At 44.2% G+C, this 21,575-nt stretch overlaps 1 protein-coding gene across 8 annotated transcripts in view; it reads right to left on the reverse strand.

Moving 5' to 3' along the window:
- Nucleotides 1–891: 891 nt before the first annotated feature.
- The window catches only part of OPCML (opioid binding protein/cell adhesion molecule like), a 1,160,427-nt gene continuing 1,139,743 nt past the window's right edge, over nt 892–21,575 (reverse strand). For 5 of the 8 annotated variants that reach the window (XM_023185901.2, XM_023185899.2, XM_023185900.2 and 2 more), the window contains one exon: nt 892–6,213. In XM_023185901.2, the coding sequence (XP_023041669.1) occupies nt 6,113–6,213 (101 nt within the window). In that variant the 3' untranslated portion in view covers nt 892–6,112. Of the gene's footprint in view, nt 6,214–21,442; nt 21,470–21,575 lie in introns of all 8 variants that reach the window. The other 3 variants (XM_023185894.2, XM_023185896.1, XM_023185902.1) reach the window with 3 other exon arrangements.

Raw genomic sequence — 21,575 nt, forward strand, 5'->3', positions numbered from 1 at the left:
CAGTTGCAAAATAAACCAAATAGTGGCCAAATATTTTTGAATCAGTGTACACTAAGTGGTGTAATTAAATTCACCAATGATACAGATGAGAGAACAAAGGCTTAGAAAGTCACTTACCAGTCTAAGATCTCACGCCTAGTTAACGGCAGAACGGGAAGGCTTAATTGATATACAAATGGCTAATGAGAAACTGAGGTGTAAAAATAAGTTAATACTCATTTCTTTAGAAAAGCAGATGGATATGTGATGGAGAAAGAGGAGGTGGGGTTTTATTGGAAGAGAAAGGTGTTTTAGAAATGGCAACCAGAGGAAAGCAGCCACTCCTCTGGGGTCCTTTCTCGTGCTAGTCCACAAGAAACCTCAGCTGAATGAAACCAAACCCAAGTAAAACCTCAGATGCATAAACCTTCATCTAATGGCACACACTTTTAAGAATCAATGTATGTCCTCGACCCCATGTCTTCTCATACTTACCCTTGTCAACGTGGTGTGTACTTCAAGAAATCAAGCAACAGGAACTTAGGGACTCAAATGTCCAAACTGGGCAGTATCTGGTCACCCCTATTTTTCTGGCACTTCTCTTCTGCTTTCATTTTAGCCTACACCAATAAACAATTTAGACTTTGAGGATGCAGCTACATTTTATATTGTTTGTAAATAGCATAGATATTTGAGATACAAACGTAACATGGACAGTGCTAAGGCTGCTTTCTACAGTGTGTGCGAGAGAGAGAAGGAGAAAGAGAGAGAGGTAGGGGGTACAGCTCCAGACTTTCTGAGTGTGACTACTCTTCAAGGCCAAAAACACACATGAGGGAGAAGCACAGCTTGCTTCATATTTTTCCCATCCTGGGTATCAATGAGATGTCCTAATAAACAGCCCCCCAAAAGTTACAAATTTCTCAAACTTTATTGATACACTGCACAATCACAACCATCTCGTATTCATCCTGAATTAGAAAAGGTTACAACTACAATGCAACATGCACAAAATTCAGGTAGTATATTCACCCTTAATACAATTATTGACAGAAATCAAGTCTTCATTGATTTTTTGAAGGAAAAGATAAGAAAGAAAATAAAAGAAAAAAGAACTCTAGAAGGCTGACAAAGTCATACTCTTGTATCATGTGATAAATTTTTAAAGCATTTGAACATAGATTGTTTTGAAGGATAATTGTGAGAATGGGCACACCCATTGTCTGACACAGCTATAACGGCACCATTGATAAGTCATAATTTTTTTTTTTAAATCTAAAGGACTCTGAACTTGACAGATACATTTTCATACACCCACACATTCCTCACAACTGCACTTTACATGTCATGAAAATTTCCGAATGATTAAAAATGCTCCCTTTAACTAACACAAGGGCAGTTTGTATTTTATAGCATTGTTATTATTGATAGCTTTATAAATCTGCCAGATAACGTAGAACGTAGCCTCAAAAGGATGGTCGAGGGTTTGCGACCTTTCTTTCTCCACCCAGTGGTGTGGAGCAACTCTGTGCCTTAAAAAGGGCACCATTGAAAGAAACAAAAAGAAATCTCTTTCAAAATGCTGGAAATTAGGCTTAGCTGACTACTTTCAGGAATAAAGACAATTGCGTCTAATGAAGTCCACTCAACATTTCTTTGGACTCTAAGTATTCTGCACCTGAAGGCCAAATTGAACTAGCTCAGCTCTATCTTTTTTGCCGCATCTTTAATTACAAATCTATTTCTTCTTCCTTTCATTTACTTCTCCTAAGTAAGAAATGTGGGAAATGAGACTGGCTTTTTATTTGTTTGCATGTGGTGGTCATTAGGCATTCTCCTCACAGGGCCTCTTTTTGAAAATGTTGCCTTCCTACTACACACCTGTGAAGTTTTACTCAAGTGCTCAAACTCACTTGTCTTCAAGTAAAAAGACAGGGAAGCTCTGAATAATAGGAGGGGAGGCAATTGGGTATGAGAGTTTCCAGGATAAGGTCATGTGCAAAATGAAAACAAAAGATTCTTGCTGTTGGAGAGAGAGAAAATAAATGCATTTTTTCCAAAAAGAAAAACCTTATGCTGCTTCCCTTAATTCCAAAGGGATTAACATTTGCTTTCGTGTGTGTATTGGTCTGTTTCATTTAGGGCTGGTTTTAGGTAATGCATAGCCAGTTTTTCTCTCTCAAAATCAAAGTCAGTATGAAATTGAGGAAAGATGTCCCACCACCAGATCTTACCTCATCTTAAGCCACTCCTCCCCTCCTTCTACTATGGGCTGGCGACAGCCAACCAACACTTGAATATTCAATGTACAGCCACTCCTGATGCAGCCACAGGGATAAGCTCTCGTCGGGGTTGCCTGCCCACTTTGGGGTTCTCTGCTTTTCTCATGGGATGGTTCTTTCAGCATAAATAGAACTTGCTGACTCCTCTTTGTTGAAAGCAAATTGAGTGAATTGATGCAGAAACAGATCCTGAAACCCAGCCTCAGCTTTGAAGTTGCTAGAGTCCCAGAATATTCTTCTCACCCAGGTTTTGAGAACAAACTGCCCAATCTGTGAAATGTATCATCTAGTAAGAGGCATGGATGTAAGAAGAAAGAGGCTTGGGCCTCTTTGTGACAGAAAACCTTACCTTTTCTTCTGTTCGGTGGAGCACAATTGCAGCAGAACAGTCACGTGCAGTACTCTGCATAAAACCTGTGTATGTTTTCACAACCACTTCTCTACATCTCCCCCCTCCCTGAATTAAAGCAAGAACGAGAAAAAACTAAACACGCTTGTTTAGACTTGCAGTTGACTGTATCAGGCACTTGACATTAAACTACTGAAAAACAAGCTTGGCCGGAGCCTTAACACAAGCACTTTCATTGGCATTACTTTGGTGGAAGTGCATATGAACTCTGTTTTGGGAAGGGGAAGGGTTTCAGAGTTCCTACATTGCTAATTCCTCTCACCTAATCTCCTAACAAGCCTTATTTGGCTTCCTTTTCATGTGGAAAACCTACAAGAGACATACTTGCTCAGACTTGTATGTTTTGTCCTGCCTTGCCCCCACCCCATGCCCACTACTGGCACCCTGAACAAATCTAGCCTGTAGGCCTTCTCCATGTACTCTCCATCTGTGAAGTTGGAAAAGTGTGGATATTGTCTTGTGTAAGCATTTGTTGTTCTATATGCTTCAAAATGATGGGTGACAGCCACTGTCCCATGAAGCCATCCCCACCAAAGAAACACAAAAACACAGAAGCAGAAATATGTCTGTTGTGAAGAAGTCATTTTCACCCCCAGTGCGTACCCCAGTTGCCTTGGGTTGTATTTACTTTGTTGTCTTTACCCCAGACAGATGAGGATCGACTGTAGCATTTTTCTCCCTCTGAAACGTGGCTGGGATAGGTACCCACCAGAGGGGCATCTTAGTATCCTGTGGAAGGGGGAACAGTAGGGTTCCATAGTGACCCCGAAGCCAGCCTTTTTGGGTTGAGAGGTTCTGATGATCTTGGCCAAAAGAGCATGGACCGTTTCCTGTAGAACAAGTCTTGGAGTGAGAAATAGGTCCAGCTTGTCCATTTCAAGCGCTATGTTCTCCAAGACTCTCCACTCTTCATAGCCTTCACATTTATTCCACTCCAAAGTAACAAATTTATTATCAGTAGCATGCTCAGATGACACATTTGATTCTCATACACTATCTGACACCAACTCAACTCCGGATGCTGAAGGTGGTGACAGATCTGACATGTCTATGTGCAACCTTTAATTCTGATTTTGTGCCTGCTCATGATCATTCCTGGAACTGGGAATCAATGCGCCACTCCTGGCACATCATTTATGGTTCCCGAATCTGGCTCCTGGCAGCCCACTAGGAAATGCAGATGTCTGTTTACAGCTGGAAAATGTAACATTAATTTCACTCACACCAGCTCTACCTCTTAAGACAGTGCTTAGCATTTAGTGTGCCAAGATCACCTATGTATGTATGTATATATGTATAGCTATCTCTGTGTATGTTTCCCCATGGCACAGGTCACACTCATGTGCCTTGATGGACAAAAGCAAAGAGGGCACTGATACTGGAGGAAGAAGACCAGTTAAGCATTAAGGGCACAGGATTCTGTGGTGCTCATATTTTTTATTTTTTAGACTGAGGACCTGAAAAGGTTTTCCAACTGAGGCAGGGCAGGTCTGCGATTGATGCTGCATTCTCATCCTCTCTGTGGGTCAGTCCCTGCAGCACACCTGTGCAGCCTGCAATGCCTTTGTTTGGAATCCCAGAGGCAACCTTGCTGGATGAGTCCTTCTTGTCCCAGGAGACAAGGCAGCAAAGGTGGGTCAGCTCTTGTTTGTATGCTGGGTCTGCTTTGAAGCTGAAGAGCGGGTGAAGTTCTTCCCCAAAGCCACTGGAGAAGCAGCCTGCATCGGAGGAAACTGTGTCACTGACACTTTCTCCCTTCTGTTTGCAGTGTTGTGTTAATCAAGTGCTTGAAAATTAAGTCAGTTGCTCAAGTGCCCTCAGCTTAGAAGAGCTTCCTGAAACAAATACCAGAGTTGTCAATACACCCGCCATGTAATTGGCCTCCATCAGCTTTTTACTGGATAGTTTTCAAACAGATTAAACCAGGACTGGAGCAGAAAGGAGACTCTAGCTGCAGTCATCCCACTCAGGCGGGTGGACTCTTCACTTTGCATTGCAGAGACACATGTGGTTTTTTTCTCTCATGTTCTTGCTGTTAAGGAAAGCCAGCCATAGGTTCCTGACACGCACTTTCTTGAAGGGTTGAGAGAAGCATAAAGGCTGGCACCTTTGTCCTTCAAGTGCAAAAGGAAAACCACAGTGCTAATCAAGACTTTTCTAGGCGGATCTGCTTCCCAAGAAGATGTTTTAGAAAACACAGGCTCTCCCGGGAATAGTAAGTGACTGACCATTAGCTTGCTACTTGGCCCATCTGTTAGTGTCTCCTTTGGGTGGATAGGATACCAGATTTTAAAGAGTCCACAACACAGGGTATTGCTTTTTTAGTTGTTAGCCTGTGAGATCGCTGACTTTCACAGAAGTTGATAGATAATTTTGAAGATGCTAATGTCTGCTGATGGTGTATACATGAATACAGTGGGAGAGATACGATATGATTAGAGATTAATATGGGGATGAATTGATAGTGAGTAGTAGGGAGAGAAACAGAAAGGAGTGTTAGACAATTACATTGATATATTGATAAACAGTACATAGGTTGCTAGAGAGGAAGACAGGTGGGTAGGTAGTTGGATGGTGAGATAAATCAGACATTTGAGTAGATGGGTAACTGTATGATTACTTTGATAGACAGCTTGATGAAACCTAAATAAATCAGCTGCCTATCAGTCACTTTTATGAGTTGAACTTCTCTTTTTAAAAGAGAAGTACTATCTTCAAAATGCCTCCCCCTTTTTTGGTCACTTGACTTGCAAAATTTAATGTTAGGTTGCAAGCATAGCCAAACTTCAAATCCCTGCAGATGGTGGAAGAAATGAGTAGGGCAGAGGGGCTACAGAAGATGGCACAATCATCTATATTGAAATATATAGATAAGGATATAGTAGGACAGTGTCCCAGAAAGAAAAGATGTGAACCCTAATGGAATTAGATAATAATTAACATGGATGGGGGGATATGTACATTGTCATTAGGAAAATAATCGTAGATAATAGGACACTTGGATGTAGCTCTTGCTGTGCACTATGAGTCAAGTTGTGTCTTCAGGGTGTTTATTGTGAGGCTCCATTTTTGCCCAAATGAAACTTACGTTTTGGTGTGTGTGGCAGGGGATGTTGGTGGGAATGAGGATGAGGAGAGAAGCAGAGGAAAGGGAAGGGTCAAGGTAGCAGGAGCAGACCCCATTTTTGGACACACCAATGAATGATTATCCTACATGTGGTAGAACCCTGCCCACCCCGCCCCCAACCCCACTCATTCAAGCTGGAAATAAAAGCAAACAAACAAACAAACGAACAACAAAAACAGAAAGAAAACAAATCTAGAAGAAGAACAGAAAAACAAACAAACATAAAGAAGCCCAAGCTGGTTTGCTCTCCGCAGTGTAGATTAAAGTCTGTGATATGGAGAAGCAGGTGTTGCTCAGAGGACCTAGGATTTCTTATCAAAACTTGATGAAGAAGTGGGCTAAGAGGGTCCCTGATAGCCAGAGACAAGCCAGTGCTCTGGAGGCCGAGTTTACACCATCAATGACTGCTCCAGGCCCTGTGTAGGAGAGAAAGAGAGACAGAACCATTAGCATACATCCAAGGACACCATAGTTCTTCCCTGACAAACAAATACACATACATGCTTCCCACCTTCCACCCTTCCGCTGACCATTCCGAGTCTAGACAAAGGAAAATGCCCATTGGGAGTATTTAGGAACTCGAAGGGGCAAGCTGTTGGGATGCCTTGACCAGTGCAGCCTGCTCCGAAAGACTGCTTAAAAAGTAAATAGGTGAAGCTCAGGCTAGTCATTGAGGCCCGTGGGCCCAAAGGTTAGGGCAACACATGGAAAGGCGGACCTGCTGGCTGTTTTCTAAGCAATGCCTCTAACTGTGTGTTCTACTGGAAGAGTGTCCGGTACAGGCAATGAGTCGGGGGGTACAGGGCCAGAGAGGCGAGGAGCAGGTGGCGGGGTAGGAAGGGGAGAGGGATGGAGACATAAGTCCAAGTGTTGATGTAGCAGACTCGTCAACCTCAGTGCATGCAACCTAGGTGTTGTGGAGGCTCCTCCTGCAGCAGCTGAGAAAGGAAGAACAATCATCCCCACGTGTTTTAAAGACTGGAATTAGGCTTGTCCCAGCAGACAGTGCTGCCTCGCTAAAGGCCTTGAAGCGGATCAACATGCCCAAAACAGATTGCTCCTGAAGAGTCCACCCAAGGGGCTCTCCCTTGATTTTTTTTCTACCTTCTCTCTCTCTCTGGCCCTTTCCTGTATCCCCAGTAAATCATTCAAGGTCCACTGGGAAATAAGTCCACAGTATCATGAGTGCTCTTCTTTTCCTCTCATCTTCCATGGCTCAAGAAGACAAATCACATGAATTGGTATTATCCCAGCCTGCTGCAAGGGCAGGTGTATCTAACTCGGCCCAGGCGTTCCTCCATCACCTTTATCAGCAAGCGCATAGGGTGGTACGCAAGACCAGGAGCCAGCAGTAAGTGTCTCCCAGAAAAAGCAAAATCTATTATTACCAAGGGATTAAAAGCCATTGAGAGTCATTTCTATAAAACTTGTGAAGAAGCAAAGGAGATCCAAAGGAGACAGTACACCTCTTCTACCATCTCAAGCCAGGACTTCACAGCTTCTTTGAGAAGCGAATTGGCCTGCTGGAAACAAGCTGAGATGCAGCAGAACCTTTTTAGACAGGACCGGTTCATTTGGCTTGCCTGTCAACCTTATGGTGAGGATCCATGCCTTGCCCAGGAGGGACTGATGGGAAGATTTTACTTTGGGAAATTCAGGTCTCTCACTTCAGCAATGAGTATACAACTGTTCCTCTCTAGAAATCTCAACATGAATATCTTTTATTTCTACTTAAAATATACATGTTTTTATGCACTAAAAGTCATATTTGCTTGATAGCTTGAAGTCTGACTCATATTACCCTGCATTTTTGTCAGAGAATATTAACAAAAAAGGGTGGGATCCAGGTTCTAGCGACATGTTAATGTCCCAGAGGAGGCTCCATAGATATTGATGGAAAGTAGTCTGACTGTGGGGCCTCCAGCAATCCTGGCACACATCCTGAGAAATCCTACTGGCCTGCAGAATGCACTTAGCTAGAAATGCTCAGGTTGAAGCTCAACGTAATTCTCTGCATATTGTCTTCGCAAAAGATGAGTGATTTAGATTTTTAAATAAGTTTATTTACATTTTTAAATAAAAATATGTACATAAAGATACTTTTAAAGAAACATATGGGCAGATTCATAAAGCATGTGTGTTTCTTTAAAATTATCTTTTTGTTTATATTTTTCTTGAAAAGCATTTTCATGACATATATGGCGTGTATACTAGACTATTATGTATGTGTATATGTATATACATATATATATCTTTGTCTAATTTATTATTTTGAACTTAAGAAACAATTGAAGCCCTGATATGCTCCACTGTAGACAGATAGAACTCTTGAGTGTAGGAATCATTCTCTCCAAGTTCTACCAGTGAACTGAAACATCCCTGTGGATACCATGCCGTCAGCACAAGGTTGAATATAGCTAAAGCAAAAAGGAGTAGAGCAATACACACAGAAAGAAGAGCATGGAAGAGTGGGGCTCAGAGAGAGAAGGAGGCAGAATAGCAAAGGGAAGTGAGTGTTTCTGGTGGTGAGCAGCAGTTGCCATCGGATGCTTGGTGCTTACTGGGTGGAGGTTTACAGCCATATTCAGCTTTTGTTGAGTGTTCCCAAGAGTGGAAATGCAAGGGGGACTTAGCAGATATGTAGGCTGCTCAGCCTGCTTAGGGCCATGATGACAACATACAATCACACTGTGCTCTCCACGTGGCAAGCATGATTCTAGATGTTAAAGATATAATCAGTCATTTATCCATCACCTGAACCCTATGAGCTTTGTGCTACTGTCATTCCCACTTTATAAATAGGAAAGCTGGGAACAGAGCAGTTAGACATCTTACCTATGGCCACACAACTTATACACCGTGAGCTGTATTAGAACCAAGTCACTGTCCTCAGAATCTGTGCCCATAATTGTTACAAGTGTACTTCCTCTCTGTAGAAAATGACCATTTGTGCAGGTTTTCCAGGGACCACAATATCATGGTGTGAGAGAAACAATGGACTGGGAATACAGTGTCTCTCTGTGAATGTGCGGCACCCTAGCTGAGTGACGGTCCCTCTCCGGGCTTTGCTTCTCACATTGCAAATTGAGAAGCGATGGGGTGTGATGACCTGTGAGGTCCTTCTTCTATTAGCTCTCTGAGTTATTACATGAATGGAAATTCTGCGTCCAGGTGTTAGGAGAGATAGTTGGTGAGTAGCCAGACAGCCTTCTTCAGTTGAAAGAAAACCATCAACATGTACCTTTTGCACTTCAGAATTCCATCTCCCCTGAGACTGCAAGAGGGCACCAAACACTCTAGACCCTAAAGTTTCCCTTTTGCAGCCCCATTTTCTATGTGGCTTCAGGGAGTTTTATTCTTCAGCAGGTGTGATGAGCACCTGCTTTGTCGTGTCAGATGCCATAGCAATTTATTGCCTAAGTGCCTTTGGTCAATTGGTGTATGAGAAACGGCTGGGCTATTGTGGCCAGAGAATGAATTTAATCCACTATGATACAGAGTGAAGCTAGTATCACTTTCCTCCTATTGGAGACTTGTCAGCTGGGCCAAATGCCAATGTGGTGAGGGCTCTGCTGGAGGGCTCTCCAGCTGTGTTTGGAGCGGGTACATCTATGTACCACTCTCTGGACTGGAAGAGTGTGAGACAAAAGCCATGGGCAATGAACTCATTCTTTAATTGCATCTTTGCAGTAGCCCTGTGTAACTGGAAATGAGGAAAAGAAAGTTTCTGGGTTAGTTCTCTCCCACCAGGCTTCTGTATGCTACAGTTACTCACCTGACTTGGCCAAATGCTTTCCTGCTTTAATATAAAAGTGATGGGTTGCTGCAATTCAAGTAATTTGGTGTGGTCCCACGGCCTCGGGGCTCACATTTGTTCCCACAGGTTGCCATGAGGCTGTTGTAAATACTAGCTCAGCAAAGCTACAGAGCCACCTGTGTGACAGGGGAGGATACGGTTTTGAAGGAACTCTTCAGGCTGGGCTCAGCAGTGGTAGCACTGAAGCTTGCATACAGGGCTTCAGAGTCAGGTTGAGGACAGTTTTCCTAGAGGATGGCCTCAGCCGGTAACAGCTGCATGGACTTCTCCAGGTACTTCGTACCCAAGACAATATAATTTTGAATTTCAATACACAGGATCAGAAACCCAAATGTTTGTATTTATTCATGTATTGATAAAAATTGGAAGAAAGGTGATTCTTCTCTAAAACCTAGAATCCCAGGTTTGGAAATAAGAGGCAGATTTTTTTCCTTTTTTTTTTTTTTGAGACAGAGTCTCACCTTGTCGCCCAGGCTGGAGTGCAGTGGCTCGATCCTGGCTCACTGCAAGCTCCACCTCCTGAGTTCACGCCATTCTCCTGCTTCAGCCACCCATGTAGCTGGGACTACAGGTGTCCGCCGCCACACCTGGCTGATTTTTTGTATTTTTAGTAGAGACGGGGTTTCACCGTATTAGCCAGGATAGTCTCGATCTCCTGACCTCGTGATCCGCCCATCTCAGCCTCCCAAAGTGCTGGGATTACAAGCATGAGCCACTGCGCCCGGCTGAGAGGCAGATTTTTAATGCCATGTTCTATTCCAGAAAACTGATGCTAAAATACACCCGGATGAAAGCCCACGGGTTTGGAAGAAAGGCGAAGGAGCAGACTTACTGGAAGCATCGCTGAGAAAACACCCCTAGGGACCTCAGGAAAGGTTCTCTATGCTCCCCCGGGGTAAGGTCGCTCACCGCGCTCTGGCAGTGCTGGAGTTGGACCAATTCGAGTTTAAATTCTGACCCTGTGCGTTGCCAGCTCTGTGACCTTAGGCAAGATACTTTCTGTTTCCTCACTGAAAATAGGCGTGATGATGCTGAGTTTGCAGGACTGGTTGAAGGATGAATGTAATCAGTACAGTGCCTGGTACAAAGTAGTCATGTGATCATGGCAACTGCTGTTGGAACACGGCTCGCACACCTTCCCTTTCCCTTTCTTAGTGGAGATGAATACTAGCTTGTTTAGATCGTTCCAAATATATTGAACCTGGGGTGAGGTATTGGTAGGGGAGTGCGTAAAGAGGTGAGATAGCTTAAGGTTGGAGTGTTTGCAGCTGAGAGAGATCACTGGCTGTGAGGGCTGTGGAGGATGTGGGGCCCTGGGCAGGGCACTGGGAGCCAGCCACAGCCAAGCTTCCTGGCTAGGTCAAAGGGTAATGTGTCCATCCCGCTATGGAGACGGGCCCCAAGCCAGCTTTGGAAAAGTTGCAGTCTTTCACTCGACATGCATGAATTGATCCCTGCCATGTACTAGGCTCTGCTTTCAGAAAGAAAGACAGACACAGTCTCTACCTTCAAAAAGCACAAACTTCAGGAGGAGCTAGCGTATCCTCTGTCCTTGACTAAATAAATAAACAAATAAACAGACAATTTTTTTTTTTAAACCATCACAGATTCTGGGAAGAAAGCCATTTGGAACAAATAACCCTCAATCCCTTTCATCTCAGGAACGTCCTGCCTGTGGGATAGTCTTAAGAGGATTGATTTTAAGAGTCGGAACTGAATTTGAATTCTGGCTCTGCTACCCACCAGCAGGAAGACTTTGGACAAGACCGCCGACTTCTCTGAAACAGTTTCTTTTATGTGTAAAATGTGGAAGGGGTAGTTCTATCTACCTTTGCAGGGTCGCTCTGAGAATAAGTTAAGATGGTGTCTGCAATCATCAAGTACAGAGTAAAGGACGATGAAATATTAGGTGAGCTGGAATTAAGGCAAGAATTGCTAATCCATCAAACGGCATCTTGTGTGGGGGTTCTGCTTTTAAAGAAAGAGGGGTTCTGGAGTACTAGGTTCTCAAAGGTTACTCTCCAACACCAGCTGAAAGCAACCTTGGCTCCGCCTCGTAATTGGGTGACCTTGTCCCTTCTGGAAAGGCCCGAAGTGGCTGCTAACCACAGGTAAAAGCTTCCTAACGAATGCCAGCTATTCTGAGGAAGTGTATTCAGCAGCCCAGTACTTTCTGTGGGCAAATGCCACATTTAAGGACTCTTTCTCTATTTATGGTTAACAATGATTCAATTGAACTAGAATGGCTGCTACAAATATCAGGCTTAATTAAATATTTTCAGGAAAAAATGGAAAGTGAGAACATGTAATTATGCCCTTTACCATTACTCCAGCACCTCCTCCTTCACCCTTTTTAAGGTTAAAAAGTAATGGCTTCTTCATGCCTGAAGTTAAGCATCTTTAAAAATACAAGCTGAAATGAAGATGCAAAGCCACAAAATAAACTGCGAGTGACAACACAGTGACAACAACAAAATACTTTGGGGACAGGTATACAGACAAATAAGATTTCCTTCAGAATACAGAAAGAATAGTTAGAGACCAGACATGGTTAGGAGACAAGTTTCAGAAACGGCAAAGGGATCCATTTGTGTGGCCATTATGACCACAGCAGGTCCATGCGGCTACAAGGGAAGCTCAACAGGGGTAAGACACACAACAACAACAACAACAACAAAATGAACAAATAAAAATTCTACTTTTGAGAAGTTACTTATCTTGGTAAATTGTTAGGTTTGTGCAAAAGTCATCATGGTTTTTGCCATTACTTTTAATGGCAAAAAAACGTGATGACTTTTGTATCAACCTAATAAATATACTGAACATTAGATTTTTTGTTTATTTGTTTGTTTTTTAGAGAGTGTGATCTCGGCTCACTGCAACCTCTGCCTTTCAGGTTAAAGTGATTCTGCTGCCTCAGCCTCCCAAGTAGCTGGGATTATGGGCATGCACCACCACGTCTGGCTAATTTTTGTATTTTTGTAGAGATGGGATTTCACCATGTTGCCAAGACTGTTCTTGAACTGCTAGCCTCAAGTGACCCACTCGCCTCAGCCTCCTAAAATGCTGGAATTACAGGCATGAGCCACCACGCCGAAAATCTAATGGCCTAAACATTAGATTTTTAAGAAGAAAATTTGGTTGAAGGCTTAAAACAGAATAAAGTCACACCTACCACATAAGAACTGGGAACTTCAAGCCTGGCCATCCTGGCACAAAGGTTTTGCTGCTGCATTCAGGGGTAGCTCAACACCCTCTTGAGTGGCAGGTGTTGACAATCACAGTACCCAAACTCAGCACAGAGCTCTCAGAAAAAATATAGAAGCTTCCTGCTGAGATCTTGCCTCATGAGAGATTTTGAAGCTTAAAAATGTAGTGTATATAACAAGCCATGAAGGTATTGGAATGTGTCACTGGTTTTCTTTTCCATGATTGTAATGAAAATATGACATCGATCTCCAGTAACCATAAACTATATAGCTGAAATTCTACCAAAATGGCAGATGGTAGGGTGATCACACTAAAAAAAGAAAAGAAAAGAAAAAAAAAGCCCATAGGCAAGTTGAGCTTGTTGATAGCACAGTGAGATTAATGAAATAGCTGAAGTCTAAGAAGATATGGTTTTGTTCTGAAATTTGGATAGGTTTTGTAAGTATGATTATGAACTGTATGACCTTCCTAATGAGGAACCAAAAGGATAATGATGTTCTTGGTGATTAAAAGAGGAGCGAAGAAATCTAATTAGATGATGTATGTGTTACACTTGTTGGTGAAACATAAAGCTATTTTTAGAGGCGCTGGCTGATGAAGGCGCACCCCTTCCCTTCAAAGGGAACTTTTCCTCCACTGAGTTTAATTACAGCGGCAAACGTGGCACTGTATTGTTTCACAAGTAAGATCAACCAACAAGGCTCTGCAGCACAACTAACACCAGTCGATAAAGAGGCAACCATCTTTGTTCTGTTCTCCTTAACACACCCTGTTTTGTGCTTACCACGAAAACAAAAGCTTAAGAAGTTAATATCAGAAGTTAATTGAAATCTGTCAGCTCATCACAAACCTGAAAGAGACAAGACTTGAGTCGATGTTGAACCATAAGCTCTGTGTCTGTGCTGACATCAGCACACCCTGAACGCTCAGTGTTAAATTCTAAATGCTTAGGCTAATAGCCAGATGTCAATGATTCAGAGCGATGAGGGCGGGGTACAAGCCAACGACAAGGAACCTCATCAAGAATGAAATGGGAAATGTCTGCAGTTTTTTTCTAATATGTTGACATTTTGCAGGTTGGGGGAAAATGCAAATAATTACGCTGCTGTCATCAGCCAAAAGCAATGGTGTTTCTCTCTGACTCATTCCCTTCCCACCTGGATTTAAATTGTGGATTTGAAAAATAAAAACCATACACATTATCAGCAGGAAACGGACAAATATGTGCAGCTTTTGATGTCTCTGCAAGAAGATATGATGTGATGAACATCTTCCTAAACAGAATTGGAATATGTGGTATAGCCTCCTTCAAAAAGGAGATCTGGGATAGCGGGACCCTAAATTTCAAATTAGATTTGGAACATACAGGAGGCTGGAATGCAAGGGAAAGTCAGAAAAACAGTGATTTGGCTTCCCTGAGGGAAGGGGACTGCAAGTTCTCTTGGGTATTTGGCTTTTCTTTGGTTAGTGAAAGGTATGAAACTGTATAGAGGCTATAACCCATGCCCTCACTGACTGGAAGATATATTTGTTAATTCAACAAACAGTTACTGGGCAACAATCACTGGAAGATGTAGTGTTACATCCTCTAAGTGCAGAAAAAGATACAAACAAAATATAAGCCTAGGGGTCAGCCACCATGAGAGCCCAAAAGATGAGGGATTAATTCTTCAGTGGAGCTCACAAATGCTTTACATATGGGGCGTCACTGAGCAGAGCCCAGAAGGTATATACTCATCAGACACAGAAGAGGACACAAGCCTGCTTCTGTGACCCTCCAGCACACTCGGAGACACAGTATATGGGTTTGAAAGAAACAGGGGATCAAGTCAGACAGACCTAGGTACAAAACCTGCTGCTGTCCCTTGCCTCTCCCGTCCATGCTGGAATCCCTCCTACCTGGGGGAATTTAGTAACGTCATTTGTTCTTTGAGCTCTAGGCTCTTCTTCTGTCCAGTGAAAAATAATAACAGTATCTATCTCAAAGGCTTAGGTGTCCAAAGCCATGTGTGGCTGACACTTGATAGCTGGCAGCTTCTTTATTCCTCAAGCATGGCCATTCTTATATTTTATTGTAACTGCCTATTTACTTGTTTGTGCAAGATCAGAAATTATGTTTCTCCTTCTACCTTTAGTCCTTGTATAATTCTTGGCATACAGTAGACAGTAAACAAATACTTGTTGACTAGACGAATGGATGGAGGGATGGATGGATGGATGGATGGATGGATGGATGGATGGATGGATGGAGAGTGGCAACAGCATGACGTCTAATGGGATCTGGGACACGGGGGCCCAGCCTGGTGGATGCCGGGAAGGTCACAGGTGGAGTGCTGGGGACACTTGAAGCTATAAGTCTACGCTGACCTCACAGCGAGAACAGCCTTAGCGTCAAGCTGTTCTGGGAGGCAGAAGTTTTCAGCAATCGAAATGACGAGGTTCATTCTGAGTTCTGGAAATGTCACTTGGCCCTGCTGTGGCAAACCAATAGGAGTTGGATTGCCAAAGAAAGACGAGAGAACCAGTGAGAGGATATCACAATTGTCCATGTGTGACACATGCCACAATGTGAGTGATAATGGAGATGGAGAAGTCAGAGGAAAAGCCATTTGGTGGGACTTGTTGGCTAACAGATGTGAGGAGTGAGGGAGAGGAGAAAGTCAAAAATGACCACAGAGATTCTAGAGAGCGTGCAGGGAAGAGTGAACCATACGCTGAGTATTCCCAGCGGAGAAAGGCTGCCTTTGAGACCCCTGTGGAATATTCAGAGAGAGAGAGTGGCTTGTAGCTCAGAATTCAGGACAGAACTAAAGACACAAATTCAGGAATTAGCAGACTGTTGTTCAGAGGTCAACAATCTTCAGTGTGCATAAGAGTCCCTGGGAGAGTCTCTTAAAAAGTGCATTCTCAGGACCTTCCCTAGAGATTTTGATTAAATGATTCTGGGGCAAGGCTCACATATCTGCATTTTTAAAGCATCCAGAATAAGGCTGATGCAGGCCAAAAAATACCTCACCGTTGGGTGCTTGAAGGTACAGCAGAGCCCTTCCCCTCTCACCATAGGCCGACCCCTGGGAGGACCAATAGGGCAGGTGCTGTTGGAGCTAGACTCAGACTGAGGAAGGTGAGAAGACAGGCACCACCCAGTGACATCACAGAAGCCAGAAGTGGGGCATTGTGAGGTGAGACGGGGTCTGACACTTGAGAGGAGGTCAGGTGTTAGAGTGAGACAGATCGTGGTAGCTGAGGCATAAGAGGGTTTGAGAAAGTGGAGAAACAACACGAGTTCTCCCTCCCAGAGGCCTGTGGTTGGAGGGAAGAAAAGGTACGGGTGCGGCATGGAGGTCGCACTGAAGAGAAGCTCAGTCTTTGTGCCCCCTCTCCATGTCTTGGCTGGAGCCACCTGGAGATAGATGCAGTTGTGAGGATGCCCTGATACAGAACGAGAAGACGGAGGAGGAAGAGGAGGGAGGTGGGGATAAGGCAGCAGCGCTGAGGGCTCTGCCCCTGGTGGGGTGGTCTCCCATGAGAAGGTCAGCAGAAGGCAGAGGGTGAGAGCCGCTGCCTGGTGCAGGCTCTGGCCAAAGGAAGTCCAGCTCAGCCAGTCTGATATGTATATTTATTCTAGAAGAATGGCCACTAGCAACAGAAAATAGAGATTCTGCCCTCATGGCTCCCAGGAGCCACAGAGGCAGGCTGGAGTCACAGCTGCTCCAAGAGGGCTCAGGCTTGGCCTGAGGAGGAAACTCCATGCACAGATGTTGCCTTAACTGAAGCGTTTGCCTTTTTCACTTGCAATGACAGGATTCCTGTGAGTTGTCCCTGTGCCCTACATTTAACTCTTAATGTAACTGATTTGTGTTGCTGCAATTTCACAGATAAAATGTGAGAAATTTGTTTTTCTCTCTGCAGTCTCCCCCCTCTGGCTTGGCTTTGTTTGCGTTCTCTGTCCCTTTCCCCTACCAGTTCCAGTCATCCAGCCGTTTACATGCCTCATTAAGCACGTCGCACTCTCTGCAGTGCCGGATGTAATCAAGTTCAGAATCTTCCTTCTCTGCACACTAAGGACAGGATGGGGGGATGGAGCTTCTTGCTCAAGGCCCAGAGGGAGCAAAGGGGGTTGGCGAACTGAGAGAAAGTGAGTGACCTCCACAGGGGACAGAGCTGTGGTCAGCAAGCTGAACTCTAGCCACCCCTGCTGTTCATAGGCCTGGCAAGGCTTCAAGGTGCCAAGGGGCTCCCTTTGGGCCTTCCAATGGCTGCACCCACTCAGTAAAGCTAACCAATGCTTGGAGCAAGCTGCTTTGCAATGGTTGGAGCAAGCTGCTTTGCAAAGGTTGCCCACGGTTATGGTTGATAGCTTTTGGAGACCTGTTCCTTGCCCTTTGTTCCCATTGTTTCCCAAATTCAGCACTGACACTTAGAAAACTGAAAGTAACCTGGGAGTTCATCTTGCTCGACTTTTATATTTTATGCACGACTTAAGAACAGACAGCGTCACAGTTTGTCTGTATCAGAGTCAGGACTGGAGCCCCGTGTTCCTTGCTGCTAGTGTTGACCTCCTCTCCATATCGGGCCACTTTTCCAGCACCTGCAGTTGCCTGGGGCTAAGGGAAGTGGGTGGTCTAAAATGTGCCTGTGAGTTGGCGCTCTGCCTAGGTGACCACTCTGTCCTTGTGGCTCTGTGTGGGGAAAGCAACTGGCGTGATGAAGAAGAAGGATTTCATATCGGTGCCAACAGCTGATTCATCTTGGACGATCACCTACCATGTGGTCACTCACACACTTCTAGTCATTTCAGGTTTCAAACCACTCACCAACCCAGTTTTTGTCCTCTGCATTCTTTCAAAATTGCTTGTATCCTATTTTTCTTTGCTCTTTGCTTGTAGGTATGGACTATGTAAAAGATGTAGTGTGAGAGAGGCACGCTGTGAGGGGATCACAGGGGCAGAGTCAAAGAGGGCTCTCAGAAAACAGACTGACCGTCTGTGAGAGTAAATACAAATGCACGCCTGCAGATGGGGACTGTGTGTTGGGGAAGTATGAGTATATGGGTTGCAAATGTAAAAACTGTCCTTTACAAGAATTGGTTCAGAAGTAGATAGAAGAAAGGAGAATTTGATGTGGGACTTGGGTCCAAGCAAACTAATAGCTGATGTGAGGCTCCATTTGGAAAGTCACCATGTCCACGATGGGTTGCCAGGTCTTTGAGCTGGATTGCAATGGGAGCAAAGCACTCCGGCATGGGATTGGGAGTACATAGGCTCAAATCCCAGCACAAGCACGGATAAGCCAGGGTGTTTTGAGTTATCTGCCTAACCTCACAATTTCCTCAAGTGTTAAATCAGGATAAATATAGTACTTACCTCATAGAGTCACTAAGGGTGATAAAAAAGGAAAAGCACTTAGTCTAGTGCCCTGTACACACTAAATGGTTGGTAATAATTAGGCATAATTATGGGGACATTGAGGACTAGGAAGAGCATCCCCGGCCAGGAGAAAGAGCAGGTCAACCAGACACTATCTGTCTGATCTTGTGCTGAAACTATTGCCACACAGTCATAGGATCAGAGAATTGTGCCTTGTAGGGACCACAGAAACCAAACATCTTATCCAAAATGCCTTCACTGATTAAAAATATAAAAAGACCCAGTGAGACTGACCTTCCCAAAGCCATTCAGCCAGTGAACAGCATAGGGTGAGACACATACCCCTTCGTCTAGGCCATGGCATTTTAATTCCTGATAGCTAAATTGTTGCTGTGACCAATACATTCTTTCCACCCCCACATACATTCACACATTCATTCGTCCCACAAAGTTTTCCTGATGAGTCACTGTGTGTAGATCCTTGTATAAGGTCCTGGGGATTAAGCCAGGTATGGCCCCTATGTTCATGGAGCTTACAGGGTGAAGAGGAAGAAATACTTTAAACAAATTTTGAAATATTAAACAAAAACAAAATTACAACTGGAAGATAAAGTCTATAGAAACAAGGAATCTATCTGTTGAGTCACTGCTGTCTCCTGATCACATCGAACAGTGCCTGGCTTGTAACAAGTCCTAAATGCATGTTTGTTAAATGAATGCTAGACAATGCCCTGTGCGAGTGCAGCAGGCAAAGGCACGGAATGAGTGGATGCAGAATGGGGGACTGGCCTGGTCAGAGAGGTCAGGAAAGGCTTCCTTCAGGAAGGGATGCTGAAGGCAAGTGTGTGCCAACAGGGTGAAGTGAGATAGGCTGGGTTATAGGGATCATGAATGCTGGAGAGGAAGGGCACAGGGGACTCTGGAGGAAAGAAAAGAAGTCCAGTTGAGCGGTGGCTCTGGCAGGCATATGAAGGGAAGAGGTGATAGCATGGGCCATGTCACAATAAACGTTGGCAGGTACCCGTAGGAACACAACAGTATTCGGTGAGTTATGCCACTTTGATGAACATTGTCTTATGGACAATTCACAGTGGCACTCTCATGTCTGTCGGTCAGAAAATATCATCCTACGGTTGTAAACTCAGACCTATGGTTTTTGTTTGTGGTCAAATCCACATGTCTATGAGATTCTTAATGTATACAATCTTATTTAATCCTATCACCAGTCTTTTGAAGCAGGCGTTAATATCCCAATAGCATGTATGACGGAAGGAAGGCTCAGCAAGTTTAAGTGAACTGGGATGTGAAGGCTGAATTGGAATGTAAATGTCTGCCTGTGCTATGGGCTGAATTGCATCCCTCTGCTACCAAATGTCTATGTTGATGCTGTAACCCCCAGTATGTCTGTATTTGGAGGTGGCACCTATACGGAAGAAATTAAGGTTAAATGAGGTCATAAAGGTGGGGCCCTGATCCACCATAGTTAGTGTCCTTATCAGAAGAGACACCCGAAAGCTCCCTCTCTCTCTTTCTCTATGAGAATTCAGAGGAGAAACCATGTGAGGACACAGCAGCTGTCTACAAGCTACAAGGTGAGCCCTCATTAGAACCACCTGGGCAGAAACCCGCATCTTGGACTTCTAGCCTCCAGGACTGTGAGATAATAAATGTCTGTTGTTTAAGCCTTCCCATCTGTGGTATTTTCTTATGGCAACACAAGCCAACTAAGACAGTTTTGGCATACACCGGCTGTTGCTAGCAGCTATGAAACACCCCTTTCTTAGTTAATGGCAGAGAGAGACAAGAAGGGCCATTGGGTTACCAGTCCCGTGCCCTTCTCTGCATCATACTCCCTGCCACTGCAATCCCACCAGCCATGGGGATAATGGCAGGTCATGGCAGGGAGGCAACTCAATCCCACCCTATCCTCTCAGTTTTGTTAAGACCAAGGCATGGGTGTTCCTGGTCACTGGGGTGCGGGCAGGACTATACATCTGTGAGTGCCGTGGATCAAGAGCTGTGAGCAGTGATAGTTGAAGAGCTTATTTCAGGTCTAGAAAATTCAAATGTCAGCCGGGCACGTTGGCTCACACCTGTAATCCCAGCACTTTGGGAGACCGAGACAGGTGGATCACGAGGTCAGGAGATCAAGAACATCCTGGCTAACACGGTGAAACCCTGTCTCTACTGAAAATACAAAAAATTAGCCAGGCATGGTGGCGGGCACCTGTAGTCCCAGCTACTCGGGAGGCTGAGGCAGGAGAATGGCATGAACCAGGGAGGCAGAGCTTGCAGTGAGCCGAGCCTGCACTCCAGCCTGGGGGATAGAACGAGACTCCATCTCAAAAAAAAAAAAAAAAAAAAAAAAAAGAAAGAAAGAAAGAAAATTCAAATGTCATCTCTTTGCATGTGACTGAGACCGACATCTTAGAACAGTAGGGTTGAATGTCTTCCGGTTCTGGAAGCATAGCTGAGCACCAGCTACTGCTTCTTCTAAATGCCTCAGCAACTGTGTAAGAATGTGTGTGTGCATGCATATGTGTGTGTGTTTCTCTTTGCTGATGCTCTGGGCAAATGCTCCAATACCTAATACAGGCTCCATTTCTAGGTCTCATCCAGTACCTATTCATTATTTAAGTGGCCTTCAGTGTTACCCAAGCTCTTTAGTTCTCCTTTCACTTATCTGTAAAATAGGGTTAATAACCTGCCTTGCACAGCATTGACATGATGCCTAGAAACCAGTATACATTTGGTAAATAGCAGATATTATCATTATGAATAATGATCCCAAGTACTTTTATTTTAAAATAAAGTTTTTAAAACTAAACCATTAGCCCTGCTTGCCTTGGGCTAAAAGAATAAAACATTCATAGTAGGGTGACATCCCCATGGAGACAGTTATCTATTAATCCAGTTGGTCTCTGGGCTGGGTTGCTCTTGGTGCTGCTGTGTGCAGAAACAGCAGAATGAGCATCCTCTTCAAACGTGACCGAGTATAAGGTTACTGTTTTGGGGGCAAAAACCCCTTCCCCTGAAACCCATAAATGTATTCCACAGAGTGCATGTGAAAGCCATCATATTCTACATGCTTTTTATCTAAACTGTGTAAACCAAGCCCCTTGAGGTCTATCTACCTCAGAGACATAAATTACAGAGGCGAAGCAGGCAAGCCTATCTTTGAAGTAGGCTAAAACTCAAAGGCATAGGCATTCAGGCAGGCAGAGGTAGGAAGGAACATGCTGTACCCACCTGCCACTGCTGATGAGGGGCTTATTTCTAAGACACACACAGCACAATGCACACACAATGCAGAGAGAAAACAAAAGACATAGATCACACATTTCAGATGGTTGGTGGACCAAGTTTAGTTAATGTCAGAGCT

The sequence above is a fragment of the Piliocolobus tephrosceles genome, chromosome 13 (genome assembly GCF_002776525.5).
Source record: "Piliocolobus tephrosceles isolate RC106 chromosome 13, ASM277652v3, whole genome shotgun sequence".
NCBI classification, from domain to species: Eukaryota; Metazoa; Chordata; class Mammalia; order Primates; family Cercopithecidae; genus Piliocolobus; species Piliocolobus tephrosceles.